The sequence below is a fragment of the Acanthamoeba castellanii genome (genome assembly GCF_000313135.1).
Source record: "Acanthamoeba castellanii str. Neff unplaced genomic scaffold scf7180000084768, whole genome shotgun sequence".
Classification (NCBI taxonomy): Eukaryota; Discosea; order Longamoebia; family Acanthamoebidae; genus Acanthamoeba; species Acanthamoeba castellanii.
The window spans coordinates 320,732-343,468 of record NW_004457618.1 but is presented as its reverse complement, the minus strand read 5'-3'; the positions used below and the strand labels follow the sequence as shown (position 1 = coordinate 343,468).

Here is a 22,737-nt window from a genome sequence, read left to right as displayed (position 1 = left end):
CCTCGAGGTAGTGCGCGAACACGCTCCTCTTGCTCACCGAGGTGGTGGTGGCATGCTTGTAGTTCTCGCGCAGCCTGTTTTAGATTGAGCGGAAGAGCGAAGAAAACACGTCAGCTTTGGGCTCTCTCGCGGAGAAGAACGAAAGCGAAAGCGAAGGTTCGGGCGAACAACGAAACGCGACGTGTGGGAAGAGAACAAAGAGCGAAGAAAGAAAGCGACAGTTGAAGGAGAAGACCGAGGAACGGTACCAAACTATGACCTGGGTTCGGTTCTCGAGGTGAAGCGCGGAGCCTTCCATTTTGCGTGTATGGTGGTGGATATGGTGAAAACGGTGGAGATGGTGGTGGTGCCCAGGAGTGCGTTGGCCGGATGAAGCGGGTGGTGGAGTGGGGGCCGCTATCCGTGGGTGGTGGAGTGCTCTGGTGGTGGTGGGTGAAGGTGACGAGTGAGAAAGACTGGACTGCGGTGGTGGCGGTACTTAAAGCAGTGCGCAGCTATCTCGCGGCATGTCACGGGTTGTCACGTGCGCGGAAACGAGTGGCGGTTGCAGTTAATTTGGCGTGGGTTAACATACCGGGAGGAAACCGGGCATAGTACGGCCCGCGCAGGCTGGCGTGCGTCGAATCGGTAGAGATTTCGCGTATTTCGATACTGTACCCGTTCTTTCTGCGGCTTGCCCTCTTGCGATCCATCGAATTTCGTTGGCTTCGCCTGTCAATCAGGCCAGAGCGAGTCCGAAATTTCGCGAGCCGACTGGTTGGCGTCGTCGGCTTTTCGACGGCAGAGACACCGTGGCCGCACGCCGTGCGAGCTGATCGAACGGGCGGAGAACGAAGGAACACACGGCCCACCCTTTGGCACAACAGCGACGGAGTCTCTTCGCGCGACAACGCTGCGACGTCGCGTTGCCTTCTAAGTGGCCACACACGAGGTACGTACGGGTTAGCTAAAGCAAGAGGTAATGATGATCATGGCGACGGGTGGAAAATCGACAGAGAGGAAGAAGAAGGACGCCAAAATAGAGCGAACGAATGGGCGCGACTGACTCGCACCTTGACCAGCGGCGTAGTAGGTAATGAAGCAGCGGCTTCTACCGGCGTTGACGACGGTCGCTGGACTCGAGGGTTGAGCTCATAGAAGGACGAGTGAGTGGGCCTTGCCGGCGGATATGGCGGCCGGGACGATGTGCTGGTGCAGGAGGGCCGGCAGCGAGGTCGTGGTGGCGGTCGGGCTGGCGCGGTCCTGTCGATGACCGTTGGCGAGCTGGCCCTGGTCTCCGCTCCCAAAGGCGTAGAGGCGCGGACCCTCGCCCGGCACGTCCACCAGAGCCAGTCCATGCTTGGCACCGCACGCGATGTCTATTTCCACGCTTGTCTGTCAGTCATGTGTGTGCAGGCAACACGCACTCATGCCCACATGAACGACAAATGCGTAGATAGACACGGCCACACGACACACGCGAAGAGCGAAGGTGGTGGTACCGCGCACGGTGCCATTGCTGGGAAAGGTGACGGCGGTGGGGGCGAGGCGGTTGGTTTCGTCGCCCAGGCCCAGTCGTCCGTTCTTGCCCAGGCCGAAGGCGAGCAGCTTGCCCTCTCTCGTCAGCAACAGGCAGTGTCCCTCGCCCGCCCGCACCTCTGTGATCTCCTCGGCGAGGCCGAGCGCAGAGGGGAGGAGCACGAAGCGGGCCTGGCCCTCGGTGAACTTGGGGAATTCGGAGTAGTCGAGGCCGAAGAAGAAAACACGGCCCTCATCATCGAGCACCAGTGTGTTGGCGCTGCCGCAGGCCATTGACACGATCCGACGGTCGGCCAGCGCCTCGATCATGGTCGGCCGCAGCCTCTTGTCCCGATCGCCATGCCCCAAAGCGCCCATCACCCCGGCGCCGAACGAATACACGCGCCCTGGAGGGTCCAACGTTTGTCAGAGATGCCTGGCACAGGCCTAAGGGCGTGGCATGAGTGTGGAAGTGGTACCGTCGGTGGTGAGGAGCAAGCTGTGAAAGTAGCCGGCAGCGACGTGTTCGATGACCGGGTCCGTTTCGTTTTCTTCTACGCGATCGCCGACAGGTGGCGATGCCCCATGGCCGCGGAGGGTGATCTCACGCGGCAGGAGTTGGTCGGTCTCGTCGCCGTGACCCAGACGACCGAACATGCCGAACCCGAACGAGTAGGCCTTGCCGTCCTTGGTCAGCGCCAGCGAGTGGGTGGTCCCCGCCGATATCTTCGCGACGCCTGCGGTCGTGTCAAAGAAGGCGATGCGCCGCGGCTCGAAGCAAGTCTCCTCATTACCGTGACCCAGTCTGCCATGCAGGCCGTTGCCAAACGAGAAGACCTGAGGCCAGGCGTGGTGCCAGAAGAAAGGCGTGAGAAGAAAAAAGATAAAAAAAAAAGGGCGGAATGTGGGGTGACCGTACTCTTCCCTCCTCGGTGAGCACGAGCGAATGGTGGCCACCAGCAGACACGGCGACGACTCTGTGGGCTGGATTGATGCGTAGTTTGAGTTGAGTGGAAGTGCAGATAAGAAAAGTGTGGTGGGGAGGGTGCGCTCGGTGGCGAGGGGCAAGAGGGAGAACAGAGCGAAAAAGTTAAGGTTATCCAGCACAACTATGCGAACGGGCGAGTTGTCAACAGAATTGGGAGCTTGGAAGAGATGATGACATTGACGGCGACAGAGACGAGAATGAGGGCGGCAGTCGCATGCGTACCTTCGAGAGCACGGATCGGCGTGAGGACGGATAGTTGGGTAACGGCGTCGCCCTGGCCCAGGCTACCGTGCTGACCGCCGCCAGCAGAGAGCACCACCCCGCGCATCATTCGCCTCCTCAACACAGCATCTCCGGCCACGGCCCGCCACCGCCTGCACCAGACAATGAGAGGCAACCACTTTAGATAAGGTGATCGACCGCAGCAAAGAGGCTTGGTCAGGCTTATCAGGGCGGGGAAAGAGTGATGCTGATGCTGTCAGGACAAAAGATGATGGAAACGAACAACGATGGTTATGTTGGTGGCGGCGCTCTTGGTGTCTGGGGTGTGCCCGTACACGACGAGCAAAGAACGAAAAGAAGGAGAAAAACACTGAACAGTCAACTGTCACTCAACAGTCTGGATTGTGCCACCTGACCTGGTCGTGTCCCAGCACACCACAACGGAATTCTGAAAAAACCCAAACTGGGACAACGAAGACCGGAGAGGGGCAAAGAAAGGGGGGGGGACGAAAGACGGGTCGCCCCAGCGTACCTGCAAACGAGGGCTAGCCGGGGCAAGTCACGCCAGGAGAGGCCACAACAGAAGATGTAGGCCAGAAGTTCGTCGACCAGCATGTCCCCCATCAAACCCTCCGCTCCGGAGGGCGGTGATATTTCATCGTGCGCCGGCCTGGTGAGTGATGATGTACCGGGCTGGTTCTCGCCAGCAGGGTGCGGGTCCGGGTCGTGCGTTCGTGAAGGACAACAGGGCGTGGTTTCGGTCCTGCCGCCTTGCTCGTCCTCCGCTTCTGTGCCCGTCGCTGCCTCTTAAACTAGCCAACCATAAATCAAAGAAGATCATGTTACAGATAGCTGGAGTCACCGGCATTTCACGAATGCGCGGCAGCGGAGGTGATTTCCTCGTTCTTTTTCGACACCAATCTTGAGCCGTTTTGCCGCAGCATCCGCATGTCGCGCTGTCCACGCAGTGAAGAAGGGGTCACGCACCTGCTCAGGCGAATCCTCCTCTTCACCGCTGGTGCTGCCGCGTCGTTTCATAATCCTTGCGATTGATAAGGGTGCGAAATACTTGTTGCCTCCCTCTTGTCCTTCCTAACGTAGTGCGAGACTCTGCGAACTTGCCGATGTGCAGCAGGCCACCCACCTTCACCTTCTCTACGTTGATGTAACGACAGCTTGTCGAGCGAAGAGGAACAAGCCGCCGCACACTTGCCTCTGAGTCCGGTCGGCTACATTGAGGAAATGCGGTTATTGCCAGGATTTTGCGTTCGTGTGCTTCCGAGCCCACCACCGTTGCGGGGCAAGAAGCTTGTCGGCCTGGATCGCGGTACCCCGGTGGCTGCACACTTGCTCGGCGACCAAGCACTTGGCCGGTGTTCCTGCGATACCAAGCACACAACTCGCCGTTGAACAAGATGAAGCACATGTACCGTCATGAACCGCAACTGAAACAAGGAAGCCAGCCCTCGCCCCAGAACGAAAAAGGCAAACGAGACGGGGATAGGGGAACTGCCTGTTGCCCACGATATAAGCCGCGACGTCGGAAAAGTGTGAGAGAGCGAACGAGAGTGAGAGTGTGTTAGAGAGGTGTCCCTAGCTGCTCAGGCGTCGGTGGTGACGACAGCCAGCGCCGGGGGTGCTGGGGGTTCGGGCCAGCGTTCGGCGGCGGAACTGCCCTCGGGATGGTAGAAGGCGAGGACGCGGTGCGGCGGAAGCGGGGGCGACGGCGGGCCGCGTTGCAGATGGTAGTTAATCCGGAGGCCATCGTTGTGCTCCCAGTTGTCGAACAGATCCCTGGAGTGTGAAGCATTAGTACGTTGTTCTGGTGTAACATCAAAGGAGAAGACAAGGCACCTGCTCGAAAGGATGCTCGTGAAGATGTGCGCGGCGCCGCTGGTGATGAGGTCGTCCAACGTAATAACTCGTGGGTGCTTAGATCGTATCAAGTCGAAGATTTGGTTCTGCGAAGGAGGGCGCCGGTCAGTGCCGTTGGTAAGTCTCATATATGGAGGGAGTTGTGTAGACTATACCATAACGTCCGCTGCAAACACCTTCCCCGAGCCGAACTCCTCTTCACCCGGCTCAAGCTCCAGGGTTTCGTCCAATCCTTCGAGTACATCCTATCAAGCAAACATATTATTGGACAGGGCCACCATGAGTGAGCGAATGGAACAGGCTAAACTCACCTTGAGGAAGTAGGCCAAATCATGCTCTATGATGTAGCCCTTCTGATCCAGGTCGAAGATGGAGAAGAAGTATCGGACGCTTCGCGGGGCGGTTGGGTTAGCCACCGCAAGCTCAAGGTTCAGGAAATCTCGAAAGTCCTGCACACGTGAGGCACATTAGAAAATAGAACGTACAAGCCATTGCGGCGGAAGACGTACAAGCTCACCATCGGCCGTCGATTTGGTAGTGAGAAGCTGTGCGATAAAGCTGTTGGTGAGCGGAGGATCGTAACCTCTAAGGTCATCCTCGCCCAGCTTTCCATTGCCATCCCTAAGCGAGACGATGGTAAGCACAAGACGGCATGGTCGCAAAGAAAGTGGGGGGAACGTACGCGTCGAGGTTTCGAAACTTCTTGTACATGCGATTGGTGTGGTCGAGGTGGAACCAGCTCGTGGCAGCTATATCATGTGAAAGGTCAGTGCGCAATTCGCGAACAATAGGTGGAGCACAGCGTTGCGTACGTAGCATGCCCTCACTCTTCCGCAAGAAGTCAAGCTCCTTGAACATGGGGTCCATGATGAGAGTGCGAATACGGATGGCCCCTGCATACGAGGACGGATAAGAAAGGTGAGAATCGGTAAGTTAAAAGACGGTAATGGCGAGCCCGGGCAGGCTAATCAGTGATACCTGTCCCAAGGGGGTCGAGGAAGAAGAAGAACTTTCGCACTATGGTCAGCACATACACGTTGCGTAGCAGCGGAGAGGCCGAGACGTAGTCGCGTACTGTCGGCACCGTGTCAAGAAATTCAGACACGTAACGATTCATGTCCTGGGAGAAGCGCCACATGAGTCAAACCGGAGCAAACAAAAGGGAGCCGATGACAAGCGGGGCACGTTGGTACATCTTCCGTGAGTCGTTCGTCATGATCACCATCGTAGAGGCTTACGCTGATCCAAGCCTGTTCGAGTATCACTGGTAGAGGAGAGCATGCGCGTGAGACTCATGACGCGTGCTGGAATGATGAGCGGAGGGTAACGACGCACCGTTGGCGATGATGTACTGGCACAGTGCGTGAATCTTTATCCTCTTGTGTTCATCCTTCTGGAAGTAGAGAAACGTCGAGGCTTGGAAGAACTGTCGGCACCTCTCTGGCACACTGGCACCAACCCGCTTGAAGTCCGTGTAGTTGATCTATTGCACAAAACACTTGGTGAGCAGCATGACGCGGGAGGGGAAGTGTCAAAGAGAGAATACCTTTTTGTCATCTGCGTCGTGAGGAGGCGTTGAGTGTTGCGTAAGGAGGCCGATCATGGACTTGAGCTCTTCATTCGAGGGCACTGTGAGACAGAAGGCGTGGGTAACCAGGTCTTGAATCATATTATCTCATCAAGATCGCGGCTAATAGACATGGGAGACTAGTACCTGCAGCAGAACGCTTCTGAAGAGCGCGAATGCGAGCTTCAAGCTGAATCTCTTGCTCATTTGCAGTGGGCTTTTCTCTAATTGCCGCGAGCATTCGCCCATCCAATTTCTGCACGTGCGCGAGATGGTGCAGGTTGCTGCGTTACATGAAGTCCTCTCCCCCAGATTTGAGCGTCATGTACCTTGGAGGCCTTGGGCACGCGCAGGAGCGCAGAACTAGAGAACAACCCCATCGGCCGATCAGAACCTTCTAGCCCAAGTAGGAATGTTAATGCGAATCTTCCGATTGGTAGTGAATCATCAATGGATTGGCTTCTTGGCGAGTCCGTACCTTTATGCACCGACTCCATTCGTTGCAGACAGCGTAGGGCAAGTTTCAATCGAACCTGCGATCAGTCGTCGCGAATGCCTTCTCGTTCTTTTCTGATAACACGACAGCGGTGCGCAGGTGGCGTTCGTCTGTTGCCTTTTGCTCGTTGTTTGCGATCTGCCACAAGGCGGGAAAAAGTTGTTGCCGACATATAAGAGAATGTAGAAAATGTTTGTAATTTACAACGCACACAGCGGTGCTGTCACCTCAGGAGCCTCGCGTGTTGATTCCGCGTCGCGAGGCGGTGCTCTGCAGCTGCAGCAACATCTCCACAAGGTCCGGCCGTGCGCTGGTCGTCAGAACCTCAATGACGAGCGCATGCATGTAGGTGCAGGACGTGTGCCAGAAGAACGCGAGGAAAGGGCTGAACTTCTGCACCTCCTCTAGGAAGTTGCACATGTGCTGGAACGCTTTCTGTATTGCACGAGAGGGTAAAGTAGAGGGTGAGTGGCTCGCAATGAAAACGGTGCCAGGATAAACGGCGTACCTCAGAGTTGCCAGATAAGTGTTCCACTTGACCAGACACGATGTACCACTTCACCAGAGAGACTTGATACAGAGCTTCACAGCAACCTTGTTTCTCTGATGAGAAGGATACCGCAGATGTTGGTTAGTGCGATCGTAAAACTATGGTGCAATGCGGTGTGAACACGCACCCATCTCCATCAGGGATCGCCACCAGTACTGGAGGATTCCACGCAGTTGAAACATGAGCTTCCGCTTCTCGTTCACTTGCTCCTGTGGCTCCGCTCCCCACTCAGCAGTACCGACGGCCTGCCAGGTGCTTCCCACGTCGGGCACTCCGGAGCTTGACGGTGGGCTGCTCGAGCCGTCCGTTCCCTGCTTCTCGGCCTGTCGTCGTATGAGCTTCAGGTAGAGGTTGGCGTAGGCAATGCAGAATCCCATGTCCTTGATCTTGCCCATGCCGAAGCCCACCTTCTCCGCGTTGACGGTGCCGGACGCCATGCCGGCTGTCCAGAAGTTGCCCTGATCCGCAATGAGGGACCGCCTGGTCATGTCTTCGGCCTGCGGCCTCTCCATACAGGACTCGTCGTACTCCTTGTACATTGCTTGCAACTCTGCATGACACACGATTGGCAATCAGTTCAGCGACTACGAGCGGGAGATGCGAGCTGTGTGGTCGGAGCTAAAAGGCGGTGAGGCGTACCTGAGAACCGGACGGACGGGTCGATGTGCGATATCAGGATACACTTCGTGAAGACGTCGCTGTTTACGATGCCCAGCTGTCGGCACATGTCCTTGGCCAACGTCGTGTAATAGCCCATCTTGTGCAGGTCACCCTGTGTGCGAAGTCAACAGCACAGGCACAGATAAGTGAGATCAGCTGCGGCTGTGGCTTCGGTGAGTCGGCCCACTGCACTGAGTCGTGGACGACGTACTCTGCAGAACGCCAGGTAAGCCATGCAGTAGAGAGCTTCGGCGTTGGCGTAGGTCCCTCGGTCAAACAGCATACCGGCGTGCTCGCGTGCCATAGCGAAGAATTCATCTGCTCGGTCGTGAGCGCCAACGAGGAAGGCACCTAGTCGGCACATCAGCACATTACACGCAGGGTCAGGCCACCAGGTCAAGAGTACGGCGTAAGTGTGGACACGTAAGTGGTCTTGGTCTTTGGCGGTCTTGCCAGCCGACCGTGAACGCAAACGAATTGGCATTTTTGCCAATTTTGGGGCGCACGTGGTGCTGGGTAAGCGAACCCCAGGACAGGGCCAGGCAAGCGTGCAAGACCAGGGTGGTGTGCTTTCGCTGCATGGAGGCCGGTTGGACGAGCTGGAGCAGCCGGTCGTCGTTGAGCATCGAAGGGTTGAGCGGCGTCCATACCCACACGTTGTCGGCGAAGACACGGGCCAGCTGCTTGAGGTCCAGCGCGAGCCCGAAGTGGCTTCCGGCGCGGACCAGAGGGCTGTGTCGCCGAGGGACCCTACCGGGGGCACTCCCTCTTGGCCAGCTGCCCGCCGTCCGGTGTGTCGAGAGCGAGCGCTCGGTCCGAAAGAACGAAAGCGACAGCGCCTCATCTTCGTTTTCGCGTTCTTGCGCTTCATTCATATTCTTGCGCCCGAAGGGAGGACTGGCCAGAAGCACGTCCGCGCAGCTGTCGCGCACGCCGGTGGTAGTGGTGGCTACAGGCCACAGAGGGTCGCCGAGGGTCGAAGGGCTGACGGGGTAGGGCGTTATGTCCACATGATTAAACTGCATAATCGAATCAAAGACGGGGTCGAGTGGCTGGTAGAAGTCCCCGCCGGGGAAGGAAGATGTAGGGGTGGGGTAGATTGATGCAGCGGGACTTGGGAAGGTGCCGTAGGGCGAGAATGGTGGTGGGCTGCCATCGCCCGGAGGGTGGTACTCCATCTCGAAGTGGGAGCGTTTGTGCATGGTCTTCGTTTGTGTGGCGGTGTAACTAAACAGTGAATGAACTCGAGCTGCGGCGGTCTTCTTCCTTCTGGCGTTTCCTTCTGGAGGCAATGAAAGGAACAGGAGGCGGCGCGTTCTTGCCGCTCAATTTCTCTTTTGTCGCATAGTTTGCATACTTCCGAGTGACCCAGCGGAAAGGCAAGAGCACGGGCCAGACCGTAAGGCCATCAAGAAGCCAATATCACGTGCGCGCCGAGGGCTTTGCAACCAAGTTGCTGTGAGGTTTCGCTCGTGGGTCTTTTTTCTATTTACAAGTTGTCGAAGAGCGGGTAGCCAGAGTCGTCCGGCAGGGCGTCGGTGACGATCATGATCCAGTCCTGTCGTCGACACACACACATGACCAGAGTGAGTGGTTCGATGCGTGTGCGGCAGGGAATGACAACAAACAGGGCAGAGATGGTTCCGTACGACGAGCCACCAGAGCCAAACGGTAGCGGCCGAGACCAGGAGGGTGCCCACGGTGGCGCCATAGGCGAGGTCAGCTTGGCGCCCTCCGTTGAGGGTGCGGCACATGTAACTGTAGCACGAGAGAGGCAAAGAGTTTTAGTCCCAGTTAGTCGTGGTCAAGCTCATCAACTCCAGAAATGCCAACAACAACACAAACCAACAAGAAGGCGTGGAAGAAGGCATACCAAAGCGGACAGCAAGGCAACATGCACAAGAAGAGGTTGATCAGGAGCTTGGCCACCCCGCTGCCCACATAGCCCAAGTACAGACGATCGGCGCCACTGCGAGGGTAGAGAAAGCGTGTGAGCCACGCATTGAGCGAGTGGCCAGATCCAGAACTGAAGCCAGTGCCGGCGCCGCTTTGCGTACATGTTGCCCAAGAGGAAGCTGAGGAGGAAGGCCGTCTTGAGCGACTTTTGCTCATGCTGGCATGTTTCTCCCATCCACCTGACGCCAAGAAGAGAGAGCACCAGTTAGTGAGCTCCGCACGACGCACAAGAAGAGCGCTTCAATACCCCGGTATGCAGACGCAAAAGCCCGAGTCTGCAGCGGTGGCGTTGGCCCCCTTCACGCACGTCCCATGGTGGCACGTCGCGTTTGTCGTGCAGTCTGCACCAGCAAGGATGAGAAAAATCAAATGTAAAAATAAAGCAATAATCAATGCGGAGGGGGAGCGCACTCTGCCCTCCTGCAGGCTTCTCTTGTCGAATGGCCAGGATCTGGCGAAGGTGGGGTGTGGAGGCGACGGCATCCTTGACGCCATCGGCCATGCGTCGCATCCACGTCACGTCGCTCGGCCGATCCGATGCAGCTGCTACTGCGGGCAGATGCACAACAGAGAGAAGAACCAAAAAGATTGCAATTGCAGTGCAGGTCGACCTGCACGTGTATCGTCCTGCCCCTCGGCTTTGTTGGCTCATCTTCGATCTTTTGGCAAAAGAAAATATGAAATTGAGATGTTGGTCTTTTATTTTATTTTTGAACCTTCGGCACCGAGATGGAGGAGGAAAGCACACCCGCCCCCTCGACGCCAATTGCATCGAGAAAGATCTCGGTTGTCGTGGGAGGATCATCGCCTGCACTTATGCGGTCATCGCCGTCACCCACGCTCGCATCGCCCGCACCCTCGCCAGGGGTGGGCAAGCGCAAGCGAAAAATTACGATAAAATTGCCAGGGATGTCCACCCTGAATACCTCCACTCCTGGTTCAGCGTCCCCTTTGCCCACTTCATCCTCGCTTTCTGCATCTTCGCCCTCCTCCTTCATTCCACTCTCTTCATCATCTTCCCTCTCATCTCCCGCGAATCCTCGCCACGCGCAATCATCACCAGCACCTTCCCCCTCTCCATCTCCATCTGTCCCCTCTGTAATCGATTCTCGCGACTCTGCGTTTGCCGCCATGTCCACTACGCTGTCGCCCCTCCTGGCTTCACCTTCGCACTCCCAACCGCCAGCGCCATCACCGTCGCCTTCGCACGCCTCAGCACAAACCCTGCAGAGCCCCTCTTCGCCGTTGACCTCTTCGCCCGCCCCCGAGTCTCCCTCGCTCTCTTCATCCTCTTCATCGTTGCTGGCCTCGCCCGCGCTGGGCGGCAGCGTGCCAGCGCCGGCACGGGTCAAGGGTGCCCTGGTGGAGCGGCCCATCATCTACGGCAACATATCGTGGTGGCTGGGCAAGAAGGCCGACGATACCAAGACCCATCGATGGACGACCTACGTGCGCGGGCCGCACAACGAAGATCTTTCCTACTTCATCAAGAAGGTGGTCTTCACTCTTCACCCTTCCTTCCCTAACCCTGTGCGCGGTACGACACGACACGACACGACACGACACGACACGACACGACACGACACGACACGACACGACACGACACGACACGACACGACACGGCCAACGTTACTAGCTGACTTGCACTTTGCTCATTTGCTCGTGGCGTGCTGCTAGTGATCGAGACCCCGCCCTACGAAATCACGGAGCACGGATGGGGCGAGTTTGAGCTCAACATAAAGATTCACTTCGTGGATCCGCTCGAGGTTTCCTTCCTCTTCTCTCATCTCTCTTCTTGTGCTCGCGAGTGATTGGAAGTAGGGGCTGATGCACGTAATCGACTCCTCAGGTGCCGGTGGACCTTGTTCACGCGCTCGTACTCTACCCGCCGGAGGGCAACGTGGGGCTCTCCACCAAGAAGCCGGTCATCAAAGAGATCTACGACGAGATCGAGTTCCATGATCCCACCGAATCCTTCTACAAGATACTCAAGGACCACGAGATGATGAGCGTCGGCTCTTCTCCTCACCCTCTTGCAATCAACCGTGGCCGAGGTACTAGGAGGCATAGGTGATGGTTTTTGGTTCGGTTCTAACGCGTGGATTCTCCCTCCAGCCCTGGAGAGCACGCAGAGCGAGTCGGAGAGGAAGGAGCTGGACGAGCTGGCCAAGGCACGAAGCAAGATCAGGGAGGAGATCATCAAGATACGCGATGCCTACGACCGATACGATGTCCAGAGCCGGCATCTGCGGGAGGACATCAAGGAACTCACAGAGCTGGCCGAGGAGGAGTACCGAAAGCGGCAGAAGCTGGGCCACCCACCTCCGCAGGCCCAGCGGAGTTGATTGCACGCCGACCGTGGTGATACCCTTCTGTCAGGTAGCCTGGACGTGAAGAAACAGCAACTCTACGTGTACATGCATGCTCGCCCAAACGCCCAACGCACCGCACACAGAGAGAACATTTCCTGAGTTCGTTCTTGTTCGTCACCCACCAGGAACGGCTAATTTTCTGGAATTTTTGGAATGCTTATGCCTTTTGCGGGCAAGTTTGTCAAATTCCCGTGATAGGAATGCTGCGGAGCGTTCTGGCTTCTGTTGGAAGTGGTGGGTCTCCTCTCCGTTGCTGCTCGTCCATGTAGCGCTCTTTGCCAGCCTCACCAACCAATCTCTCGTTACACATCCTTCTCTGCTTGGAAGATGAAGAGCGACACGTCCGTAGATGACGGCGAAACGATCGGCCTTCTTGCCAAATCTTCATTTACGACATTTTCGAAATCTTCCCAAGCTTCGGCCAAGCCACCCTCCTATGGCCTGGACACGACCTACGATGCCGAAAGCGATCTCAAGCACTTTGGCGACAAGCACGGAGACAGCACCACCCAATTCATCGAAGAACTCGAGAGCAGAAAGAAGAAGGAGGGACGGCCATCTCTAGCGCAGGCGACGCTACAGGGCCTCAAGCAAAATCTGATCCCTGGCATCGTGCTGCAGATCATCGGTACGTGCGTCGTCGTGGGATACTACACGTACGAGCCGGCCGAGACCTTCTTCAACAAGATTGCAGCGGTGAAAGAGCAAGGCGGCTACTTCTTCTCCATCCTCTCTACGTCTCTCTTCGGTGGCATAATCCCCTACCTCATCCTCCTCGTGAAGGACCACCTGGCCGCCAAGAAGAGGAGGAAGGCCGCCGCGGCAGCGACAAAGGAGGAAAGCGCCGCTAAGCCGTACGGCGATTTCATTGAGGAAGATGAAGCGACATCGGGAGAAAACGAGGAAAACGAACCATCAACAGGCCTGCTCATCGCGCGATTCTGCTTCTATGCTGGCTTCCTGGGCTACAAGGGCATGGAAACCGATGCCTTCTACCGGATGCAGGCCTACATCTTCGGCGAGGGCACCGACTTCTGGACCATCTTCATCAAGGTGGTTGTGGATCAGTTCGTGTGGAACCCCATCTACGCCGCACCCAGCAACAGTACGCCCGACCCGAGCTCTGCCTGGGCTGACCTCGTGGCTTCGTTCTTTTATTATTTATTTATTATTTTATGATTTATTTTAATTATTTCTTTGTCAATCAATTATTTGATGCTTATGAGGCGTTGGCGGCACTGCAGCGCTCGGGTTCATGTGGAAGGACTGCGACTTCTCCGTCAAGCGACTGGCCGCGGAGCTGGACTGGGACTTCATCTTCTATCGAGTTCCGTCGGTGCTGTGCTCGACGTGGCTGGTCTGGGTGCCGGCCGTCTCGCTCATCTACTCCCTCCCGAGCACACTCCAGATCCCTCTCTTCAACCTCGTCCTGTGCTTCTTCATCCTCATCCTCTCCTTTGTCAGTAAAAGCGCTTCGTCGTGACCTCTTCGTCATCACCGTCCGCTCTCTGCCGAAGGGGCACCAAAAATCAATTTTTATATTTATTTTTTTAATATTAATTTTATTTTGCACAAGCCCTGCCGACAAGATGAGCTCCTACAAGGAGGAGAAGGAGGCGTTTGTGAGCAACCTGCATGGCACCAGCATGGGCGAGGTGGCTCTTGTGGCACTCACCATCCCGGTACTGCCCTGGGCATGCTACCCCCCCCCACTTTGGTTTTATTTATTGATTTTGTTTGTTTTTGGTTTGGTGGGTGCGCTGCAGGTCACCTACCTGCTGCACAGCGTGGTGGTGTCGCTGTGCTCCCGATCGGCGCCCGACTTTGGCGCGCCGCTGCGGTTCGTGGTCGACTTCGTGTGCCTGGTGCTGCCCATGCTGGCCACCTTCACCATGCCCCACACCGTCCCCCTCGTCTTCGCCGGTGTTCTCCTCCTGTGCGCCGCGCTCGATGCCTACTCTCGCTGGTGCTCTTCCTGGACCCTGTAGGCACGACATCTGCGCACTTACACCTGCGTGCGGTCGTGTGCGTGTGCGTGCGTGTTGTGCGTGTGCCATTGCAACGACAGGCGGCACAACACGTCGTGCTTTATGACGAGCGGCGCGCGCGACTCGGACGCCGCGCCGATGCTGGTGGGCAAGTACAAGCCCTTCCTCAGCATGTACCGAACGGCCATGGTGCTTCGTCCTCGATTCGTCTGTTATTGCGCCGCTCGCTCCCACCCCCAAGCGATCGCTTCCTTCTCACTTCCTGCCACACACTTCTTTTGTGTGCGTGCGTGCGTGTGCCGTCGTTGTGCGTGTGCTGCGTGTACGGTCGAAATGTGCTGGTAGATGCTGTGCACGTGCATCGCCATCCTGGCTGTTGACTTCCCGATCTTCCCTCGCCGCTTCGCCAAAACCGAAACTTATGGCACCTCCCTGGTACCACGCACGACACGACACGATACGACACGACACGACACGACACGACACGACACGACACACGCTGGGGAATGCATTGCGCGTATTTTACATTCATGCGTCGACGTCTATTGCTCTTGAAGATGGACATGGGCGTCGGGTCGTTCCTCCTCTCCAACGCGCTGGTGTATCGCCAGACCCGGAGGAAGAGCGTCGTCAACCTGCTGCTGCGAATGGCCCCGCTCCTCGTCCTGGGCTGCGTGCGCCTGCTCACCGTGAAGAGCACCGACTACCAAGTAAGTACCTACCGGCCACACTGTGTGTCGCGTGTGTCGTGTTTGTCAACGCTTTGGCCTGGCGTAACTCATCCACCCCCCGACCGAACGGTCGTATAAAAAGGAGCACGTGACCGAGTACGGCGTGCACTGGAATTTCTTCTTCACCCTCGCCGCCGTCTCGCTGTTGGCCGGACTCTGCAACGTGTCGGAGGCAAAGGGCGCCGTCTACGGCCTCCTCCTGGCTCTGGGTACGTACCACTGCTTCTGGGCGCTTAGCCGGCGGGTGCTGACCATTCACACAGCCTACCAGGCGGCGCTGGGTCTGGGCCTGCGCGATTACATCCTCCACGCGCCCCGAGTCGACCTTCTCTCACAGAACAAGGAGGGCGTGTTTAGTGCGATCGGTAAGATCACCACCCAGACCTCCGTGTGGCAGTGGACACAACTCACTTCAATTGCGTGTGCGTGTGCGGTGTGTGCGACGTGTGCGGTTTAGGTTACTTTTCGTTGTTTCTTGTCGGCACGCGTCTGGGCAGCATGCTGCTCGTCGATCGCAAGACGAGGCGGGACGGATGGCGCTTGGTCATGCGCCTGGCCGCGCTGGACGTCCTCCTCTGGGTGGTCACCCTCGCCGTTGACGCCTACGTGGAACCGAGCTCGCGACGCATGGTACGCCTCCCAGTGCAGTGCGCAGCGGCTCCTGTGTGTGCGTGTGTGTGTGATACGCACAGCGTCTTTAACACGCACACATCGCACGCGCGACGCGGCATCGACACGGGGGCGCAGATGAACCTCACCTACGTGCTCAGCACGCTGGCCCAGAACCTGCTCACCCTGTGCCTGGTGGTACTAGTGAGCATGCTGGTGCCACCACCCCAGCGACCGTGGGACGGCCTCATCCAGGCCATCAACCGCAACCACACACACACACACACACACACACACACACACACCACACACACACACATTGCTCGCTGTCGCGGTCGTCTTCTCTTTCCTTGTGATCAACCTGTGTTGCATGTGATCCAGGCCAATCTGATGGTGGGCCTGGTCAACTTCTCGATGAAGACGCTCTACGCCGGCGATTCTGGTACGGACGATCAGCTGAGTCTTGTCCTGCCTCACAGCAACGCAGTGTTTTGACATCTTTCGCACCACCGTGCGGACACGTTCGTTTGTCCGTGCAGAGGCCCTCGGGGTGCTCACAGGCTACATGCTGGCCGTGTGTGGTCTCGCCTCGGTCCTTCACTCCTTCAACATCACCATCAAGTTCTGGTGATGGTGATGAGCCCATTGTCCCTGTTGCCCATGTAGCACGTGTATGTAGCTGGTAACCTGGACCCCTGGTAATCAACATGTGAAAACCAGTGGGCATAGTGGGTCGTATGTTGTGCAGCGACCAATTGACAACAGTGCACACTTAATGGTCGACAAGAAACCGCCACTATTCGAACATGACCCGCAAAAACCAGAGAATTTCCATCGACCCACCTCCGTGCCTGGTCATGCCCTGCGCTGCTCACCACTTATAAAACCCAGGACCTCCGCCATTCTCATCATCATCACAACCAACAACCAACAACTACCACCAACATCAGCAACAACAACAAGAAGAAGATGAACAAGCTGCTCTCGTTCGCGGTGTTAGCCGCTCTGCTGGCCATGGCGGCGGCCGACTGCCAGGTGTCGGTCACGCAGACCCTGGGCAGCGCGTGGACCACCAACGGCCAGGACTTCTCCCAGTGGAGCGTCGCCATCACCAACACGGGCTCCGAGGGCGTCAAGTCCGTCGACCTCTCCATCACCAACGACTCGCTCTTCGACCAGCTGTGGAACATCGTCAAGGACAACCGCGGCCTCTACGTCCTGCCCGATTACATCCTCCAGAACGGCGGCATCGACGTGAGCGGGTCGTACCAGTTCGGATACATCATCAAGAGCAAGGCGCAGGCCACCATCGATCTCGAGGCCGTCGACTGCAAGGCCGTCTCGCCCTCGGTCGCCCCCTCGACCTCGCCCGCCACCCCTTCGGCCTCGGCATCGCCCGCCGCCGCGTCGCCCTCGTCGTCAGCCTCGCCCGTCGTTGTCGCCTCGCCGCAGCCCACCGGGTGCACCGTGACGGTCGAGTCCGTGGCGCGCTCCGCCGCCAGCGGCGGCCAGTGGACCGAGGGCGACTCGCAGTTCCAGATCTTCGACGTGACGACGACCAACTCGGGCAACACGCCCGTGACCGCGGTCAAGCTCACCATCAGCGTGTCCGGCGCCGACGTGAGCATCTACCAGTTCTGGAACCTGGAGCGGAAGGAGAACACCAACGTGTTCAACGTGCCCACGCCGTGGGGCGCCATCCAGGTGGGCGCCTCGCAGGGCGCTGGCTTCATCGTCAAGTCCAAGGAGGGCCAGAGCGTGGCGACGCCCGTGGTCAAGGTCGAGTCGGCCACGTGCTCGGGCTCGCCCACCGCGGCGCCTTCGCCGTCGCCGTCGAGCCCCGTCGTGGCGACGCCTCAGCCGAGCGCGGCGCCCGCCGGCTGCAGCGCCGAGCTCACCATCGTGGCCAGGTCGGCAGCGAGCGGGGGTCAGTGGCAGGACGGGAACAAGTGGAACCAGATCTTCGACGTGGTGGTGAGCAACACAGGCTCGAAGGCCCTCACCGGCGGCCAGGTGTCGTTCACGCTGGCATCGGGCGTGTCGGTGAGCCAGTTCTGGGAGCTCAACCGCAAGGACGCCACGACGTTCACCATCCCAACGACGTACGGCCCGATCCAGGTGGGCGCGTCGCAGGGCGCCGGCATCGTGGCCACGACGACGACGGCCACCACCATCGCCACCCCCACGGCCACCCTCTCCGGCCTCACCTGCAACTGAAGCAGCAGCAGCAGAAGCAGTTGGCTATGATGAGGGTTCAGCAGCAGAGCGGCATCCGCTCGCCCTTCATCTCCCTTTTGTATCATTTTTTTGTTACCCATACAACAAAAACTCCACATATTGATCAACATGTTCATGACCACATCTCCTTGACAGCAAAGTGACGAAGGAGAGTTTCACGCCTTCGACACAGCATTGTCTTCCAACATTTGGTACCCGATCAGCCGGGCGTCATCGAGACACGCCATAGGTGGGCGGCGTGGGTCAGCAGCACGACCGGCGGTAGCGAAGGCGCCGGTGGCCCAAGGCCCAACCCGATCGGCATCGGCATCGGCATCGGCTTCAGCCTCCACGTCAGCTCCTCGCTCGCGTCCTCTTCCTCGCGGTCGACGTAGAAGTGGAGCACGGTGGTGAGGTACACGTCCTTGAGGCGCCACCGGCCTTCGGCGTCCTTGGCCAGCAGTGAGGCCCACAGCGCGCCCTTGGGCCGCTCCTCGCCGCCCTCCGACGCGTACGCGTGAAGCAGCCCCACGTAGCCGCCGCCGCCGCCGACGGCCAGGAGCGAGGCCACGTCGCCATGGACGGCCGCGAGTGCGCGCAAGAGTCGGTCGTGGACCACGGGCCTGGTAGGGTCGGCCAGGGCCACCGTGAACACCGTGGCCTGCTCCTGCTCCTGGGCCTGGGTCTGCTCGTCCGCGAGGCACCAGGCGACGGCACTCGAGACGAGGAGCGCGGGGTGAAGGGGCACCTGGGCGGCGCCGAGGTGGTGGAGGATGGCCTTGAGGTGGTGCTTGTGCAGCGCCGGCAGGTAGTGGCGCAGCAGCAGCTCCGTGGCCTTCAGCTCGCCCTCCGACCCCGCCTCGCCCGGTATGTCGTACACGTGCAGCCCCTTCAGGCAGTTCCGCACCCGCACCTTGTCCACCACCGACGTCGGCCGCGTCGTCTGGCCTGCGTGGTGTCCGCCGTGGGCCGTCTTTGCCCTCTTCTGCGCGCAGTCCGTGCTTACGTGGCCGACCACCTTACGCTTGCCGCCGCCGCCGTAGGGCTCGCTGGGCACCTGTGGCTCGGCCGGTCGCGGCTGGCCGGGGCCGTGGCGGTGGTGGTCGTCGTCGGCCGCGGCAAAGTAGTAGAGGTAGAGGGCGAGGCAGGGCGTGGAGGTGAGGATGAAGAAGACGCCGACGACGGCCAGGTCGGCGATGGCCTCGTGCAGGCGGACGAGCACCTCCGCCCGGCCGCTAGCGCCGCTCGTGAGGCTGCCCTCCTCGGCCATGACCATCGCGTGGTAGTCGTCCAGGATCACAGCCACCCGATTGCCCGTCGCAGCCCCTCGTCTCGTCGTCGTCATTAACTCGACCTTCTTCGCCACCGCCTCGATCGTCGCCTCATCGCTTTCTTCTTCGTCTTCGTTTTCGTCGTTCTTTTCGTTATCTTCGCGCTTCACCTGCGGCGGCGGCGACGAATGGGTCTCGTCGAAGTCGAGCTCTCGGGACAGAAATCGCAGGAGGCCGCGTATTCGCTCTCGCGGGGCGCCGGACCTGAGCGCCGCGTGCTCGGCCGCGCCGCAGTCGACGTAGACGATGCGCCGTCCGTTGCAATTGGCGCCTGGTTGATCAACGGCCGCATCGCGTGCCACGTCGGCGTCAACGTTGCTGTCGACACCGTCGTCGCCGTCGTCGAGCGGGCTCGTGATGTGGTGGGCCATCACCAAGGCGGCGCTGGTCCTGCCGCTCCCACGACCGCATGTGATGAGCGCCGCGATCTTTTCCCTCCGGGCCGGCCTCGCTCGAGCCCCGTGGCGCAGTTCGTCAGAGTCCGATGCTGACGTCAGCAGCGACGGCGGGTTGGACGGTGGTGCGGCGGCGAGACACTTGCGAACGAAGGCCTGCAGCGGGCGCAGGCCACAGAAGAGCCCTCGCTCGCAGCGTCGGCCAGCGCCGGTGCGGGGCCGCTCCCAAACGCAAAAGTTGTGGGCCAGGGCGGTCTGGATCTGCGCGGCCGGGAACAACCGCAGGCCGCCGTCGTGAGTACGGACGGGTTCAGCTGATGAAGATGATGACGTCATCACCATCAGCCCGCGGTGGTCGTCGTCGTCGTTCCCTGCGTCAGCGCGAGACGGGGTTAGTGTGCGGCGCATGGTTTCAGTCGACAGAGAAAAATGCGGTGATGACGTGGGCAGGCAGAGCACCGGCGAGCAGGCGCGGCCGGCCGCGGCAGTGGGCCTGGTAGAGGGCCAGGAAGTCGTGGAAGTGGGCGCGTTCCCTGAAGTAGTCGAGCGTCTTGCGCGCAAACTGTGCACGTTGCGTCGCGCCACAGGCGAGCACAATGGACGTGCGTGAGCAACGGCTTGGGGGGGGGGAAGAGAGACTGGCAGAGAAGAAAGGAAGAAGCGAGCCTACTTGGCGCAGACCATCGAAGCGCATGCTCCGCTCGTGGCACAGGATGTTGCGCATCAGCCGAATGACCATCATCCTGCACACGCGCGTCGTGGTGGTAACAATTGATGCATGCGAGATGGTGCACACGCAACGCACACGCGTGTAAGACTCGACACGACACGACACGACACGACACGACACGACACGACACGACACGACACGACACGACACGACACGCGCAGAAGCGAGAAGCGAAGGCTCGGCGGTGGGCGGAGGAGGGGCACTAACCAAGAGATGTCGTGGGACGGAGTGATCCACTGCTGCGGGTTGGCCGGGTGTGTCTTAAGGTACTCGGCAAAGACCTGGGAAGGAAGTCCACCCCTTTCTTGAGGCCAACACCCTCTCTGCGCGCACAGCGTGCGTCGTGTGCGGTGGCGGTGGCGGTGGCGGTGGCGGTGGCGGTGGCGGTGGCGGTGGCGGTGGCGGTGGCGGTGGCGGTGGCGGTGGCGGTGGCGGTGGCGGTGGCGGTGGCGGCGGTGGCGGTGGCGGTGGCGGTGGCGGTGGCGGTGGCGGTGGCGGTGGCGGTGGCGGTGGCGGTGGCGGTGGCGGTGGCGGTGGCGGTGGCGGTGGCGGTGGCGGTGGCGGTGGCGGTGGCGGTGGCGGTGGCGGTGGCGGTGGCGGTGGCGGTGGCGGTGCCGTGCTTGTTTACCTCCCAATCGCCAAAGTCCTTGGTTTCGGCCATGGCCAACATCTCCTCTTCGAATTGGATGTCCACGATCGCGTTGTTGGACCTGAGAAGAAGGGTGTGCACCACCACCAACGGCACCACATGTCAAATCAAATGGCAGGAGGCCGAAAGAGCGCGCCACACACACACACACACACACACACGACACACACACACACACACACGTACACACAGGACATAGGCGTACCGGCACGGGATCAGCTGGGCGAAGAGGAGCAGGTCGCGCCACAGCTCCTCCGAATCGGAGAGATGGCCCAGACAGGGCTCGCCGCCTTGACCTCCATCATCGTCTGTAGTACGGACTGGTTAGTGCGCACGAACTCACGGTGGTGGGTGGTGGTGGTGGTGGGTTTTGTGAGTGGTGGAGCCCGCGAGCGATGACGTCAGCACGTTGTCCCCGTACCAGTAGCGCCGTCAGCAGCAAGAAAAGAGGAGAGAGGAGAAGCGGCGAAAGTAAAGAGAAGAAGAAGAAGCGATATCTGCCTTGATGCGCATTACTTGAACTCCTCGAATTGGTCGTGTCGTCGTGCCCTGATGATGATGACAGTGACGGTGACGGTGATGACGGTGGTGGCAGCAGGACGAGTGCGGCATAGAGGTGCAAGAGCTGCTCCACTTCGTGTCGGCCGCCAAAGTGGTCGAGGCTGACGCGCATCATCTCGCGCACAGAGCTCCACCCGAAGCAGTACTCGTGGCAGAGGATGTTGCGCATGAGGCAGATCACCAGCTCCCACGAAGCACTGCGCTCCTCAATCGCCGTCAAGTCCTTCGACGCCAGCGTCTGCCCGATGCCGCGGTTCACGGGGTGGTTCAGCAGGTACTCCAGGAACCTACGTGTTGTGTGGTGTGTGTGTGTGTGGAAAAAGTTACTCTTTTTCTCCAGCACTACCTTGATTAACTTTCATGGTGAGGGTACCGGTTGTGGGCGCCAAAGCGAGCCTTGCGTGCGTTCATGGCCGCCTCGAACGCCACCTTGGGTTCCGAATCAGCCACGAAATGTTGGCAGCACGGTATAAGATGCGCAAAGAGCACGAAATCGGCAGCTGTGGGATCCATATGTGGATTGGCCCACCCCCATGGTGTTGCGTGGTCCGGCTCCACTTTCTGGTCCCCGCTGCACAACTCTGAGTTGCCCGCAGGCACCTCCATGCTCTCCTTCGCGTCTCGCAGTTTTTCTTTGTTTTAGCAACAGACCAAAAGCGAAGAGGAAACATCGAGAAGACGAGGTGTTGGTATGCCGGAATGTATTTGCAGGGGGGGGGTGCTCGCGATAAGCTTCAAAAAACGGTACACAGCGGGCAAGGTACAGCAGCGTGTAAAGCGGTGGGGGGTTGCCTCGAACGGAAGGCAGGGCCGGGCCGAGGTCTCGTGTGCCGCGCGCGCACGACAGCAGCGCAGTAGACAGGGGAGCACGAAGACCAAGGCCGAAGCCAACCGGGCGGATGGCCAGCATACGGCAGCAGGGCAGCAGCGCAGAGCATAGCTAGAGCGCGATCGCAGCGGAGCGTAGCAGCGGCGGAGAGAAGTGGGAGGGGAGGTGGTGTGGTCTCGGGCGAGAGCAAGCAGAAGAAGGACTTGACCTTATCCTGCAGATCTCGAGGGTCGAGCTGGGCGGGCTTAGAAGTTGAAGCCCTCCTTGGGGAGACCGCTGGGCGCGCCGAAGGTGAAGGCAGTCTGGTTGGGGTCGACGTTGGGCGCGAGGTTCTGGTCATCCTCCTCGGCGGCGAAGTAGTTCTCGAGGATCTTGACGGCCTTCTCGTAAATGTCGATGTTCTGGTGAACCTGCAGCTGCTCGATCTTGTCCAGACCCTCAGCCTCCTCGATGTAGTCAGCGTACTGGTTGCGGGCACCCGAGGCCTTGGCATCAGACTCGCCAACCTTGAGGA

General features: G+C 59.2%; 12 protein-coding genes across 12 annotated transcripts; 4 read left to right on the top strand and 8 right to left on the bottom strand.

Annotated features, from left to right (window-relative positions):
- Positions 1-79: 79 nt before the first annotated feature.
- On the bottom strand, positions 80-692 carry ACA1_253730 (uncharacterized protein; the record flags this gene model as incomplete). The annotated part of the gene is made up of 2 exons (XM_004367575.1): positions 80-419; positions 586-692. The coding sequence occupies 2 exons, from the start codon at positions 690-692 to the stop codon at positions 80-82; spliced, it is 447 nt and encodes a 148-aa protein (XP_004367632.1).
- Positions 693-1,131: 439 nt separating this feature from the next.
- Positions 1,132-2,813, bottom strand: ACA1_253720 (regulator of chromosome condensation, RCC1, putative; the record flags this gene model as incomplete). Its single annotated transcript, XM_004367574.1, has 5 exons — positions 1,132-1,374; positions 1,489-1,904; positions 1,977-2,334; positions 2,417-2,481; positions 2,708-2,813. 5 exons carry the CDS (start codon positions 2,811-2,813, stop codon positions 1,132-1,134), a joined length of 1,188 nt encoding a protein of 395 aa, XP_004367631.1.
- Positions 2,814-4,308: 1,495 nt separating this feature from the next.
- Positions 4,309-6,356, bottom strand: ACA1_253710 (uncharacterized protein; the record flags this gene model as incomplete). The annotated part of the gene is made up of 11 exons (XM_004367573.1): positions 4,309-4,501; positions 4,562-4,668; positions 4,738-4,827; positions 4,894-5,031; positions 5,092-5,203; positions 5,265-5,331; positions 5,395-5,475; positions 5,561-5,656; positions 5,768-5,815; positions 5,918-6,065; positions 6,297-6,356. The coding sequence occupies 11 exons, from the start codon at positions 6,354-6,356 to the stop codon at positions 4,309-4,311; spliced, it is 1,140 nt and encodes a 379-aa protein (XP_004367630.1).
- Positions 6,357-6,873: 517 nt separating this feature from the next.
- Positions 6,874-9,057, bottom strand: ACA1_253700 (uncharacterized protein; the record flags this gene model as incomplete). Its single annotated transcript, XM_004367572.1, has 7 exons — positions 6,874-7,080; positions 7,154-7,215; positions 7,323-7,745; positions 7,835-7,967; positions 8,067-8,173; positions 8,382-8,587; positions 8,681-9,057. The coding sequence occupies 7 exons, from the start codon at positions 9,055-9,057 to the stop codon at positions 6,874-6,876; spliced, it is 1,515 nt and encodes a 504-aa protein (XP_004367629.1).
- A 287-nt stretch (positions 9,058-9,344) lies between these two features.
- Positions 9,345-10,313, bottom strand: ACA1_253690 (TM2 domain containing protein; the record flags this gene model as incomplete). Its single annotated transcript, XM_004367571.1, has 6 exons — positions 9,345-9,413; positions 9,505-9,613; positions 9,756-9,824; positions 9,913-9,990; positions 10,119-10,152; positions 10,223-10,313. The coding sequence occupies 6 exons, from the start codon at positions 10,311-10,313 to the stop codon at positions 9,345-9,347; spliced, it is 450 nt and encodes a 149-aa protein (XP_004367628.1).
- Positions 10,314-10,942: 629 nt separating this feature from the next.
- ACA1_253680 (YEATS family protein) lies at positions 10,943-12,156 on the top strand (the record flags this gene model as incomplete). Its single annotated transcript, XM_004367570.1, has 4 exons — positions 10,943-11,348; positions 11,489-11,577; positions 11,661-11,865; positions 11,927-12,156. 4 exons carry the CDS (start codon positions 10,943-10,945, stop codon positions 12,154-12,156), a joined length of 930 nt encoding a protein of 309 aa, XP_004367627.1.
- A 354-nt stretch (positions 12,157-12,510) lies between these two features.
- Positions 12,511-13,666, top strand: ACA1_253670 (uncharacterized protein; the record flags this gene model as incomplete). The annotated part of the gene is made up of 2 exons (XM_004367569.1): positions 12,511-13,288; positions 13,428-13,666. 2 exons carry the CDS (start codon positions 12,511-12,513, stop codon positions 13,664-13,666), a joined length of 1,017 nt encoding a protein of 338 aa, XP_004367626.1.
- Positions 13,667-13,772: 106 nt separating this feature from the next.
- ACA1_253660 (phosphatidylinositol glycan, class W, putative) lies at positions 13,773-16,142 on the top strand (the record flags this gene model as incomplete). The annotated part of the gene is made up of 11 exons (XM_004367568.1): positions 13,773-13,865; positions 13,950-14,149; positions 14,252-14,360; positions 14,517-14,606; positions 14,729-14,881; positions 14,985-15,111; positions 15,166-15,322; positions 15,400-15,532; positions 15,650-15,727; positions 15,893-15,953; positions 16,051-16,142. The coding sequence occupies 11 exons, from the start codon at positions 13,773-13,775 to the stop codon at positions 16,140-16,142; spliced, it is 1,293 nt and encodes a 430-aa protein (XP_004367625.1).
- Positions 16,143-16,480: 338 nt separating this feature from the next.
- ACA1_253650 (Carbohydrate binding domain CBM49 domain containing protein) lies at positions 16,481-17,728 on the top strand (the record flags this gene model as incomplete). The annotated part of the gene is made up of 1 exon (XM_004367567.1): positions 16,481-17,728. One exon carries the CDS (start codon positions 16,481-16,483, stop codon positions 17,726-17,728), a length of 1,248 nt encoding a protein of 415 aa, XP_004367624.1.
- A 220-nt stretch (positions 17,729-17,948) lies between these two features.
- ACA1_253640 (uncharacterized protein) lies at positions 17,949-19,790 on the bottom strand (the record flags this gene model as incomplete). The annotated part of the gene is made up of 1 exon (XM_004367566.1): positions 17,949-19,790. One exon carries the CDS (start codon positions 19,788-19,790, stop codon positions 17,949-17,951), a length of 1,842 nt encoding a protein of 613 aa, XP_004367623.1.
- Positions 19,791-19,866: 76 nt separating this feature from the next.
- On the bottom strand, positions 19,867-22,000 carry ACA1_253630 (uncharacterized protein; the record flags this gene model as incomplete). Its single annotated transcript, XM_004367565.1, has 6 exons — positions 19,867-20,016; positions 20,125-20,197; positions 20,466-20,894; positions 21,039-21,115; positions 21,519-21,681; positions 21,768-22,000. The coding sequence occupies 6 exons, from the start codon at positions 21,998-22,000 to the stop codon at positions 19,867-19,869; spliced, it is 1,125 nt and encodes a 374-aa protein (XP_004367622.1).
- Positions 22,001-22,468: 468 nt separating this feature from the next.
- ACA1_253620 (importin alpha, putative) lies at positions 22,469-22,708 on the bottom strand (the record flags this gene model as incomplete). The annotated part of the gene is made up of 1 exon (XM_004367564.1): positions 22,469-22,708. A coding segment is annotated over one exon (240 nt), but the record flags the coding sequence as incomplete, so codon positions are not given.
- Between the last annotated feature and the right edge of the window lie 29 nt (positions 22,709-22,737).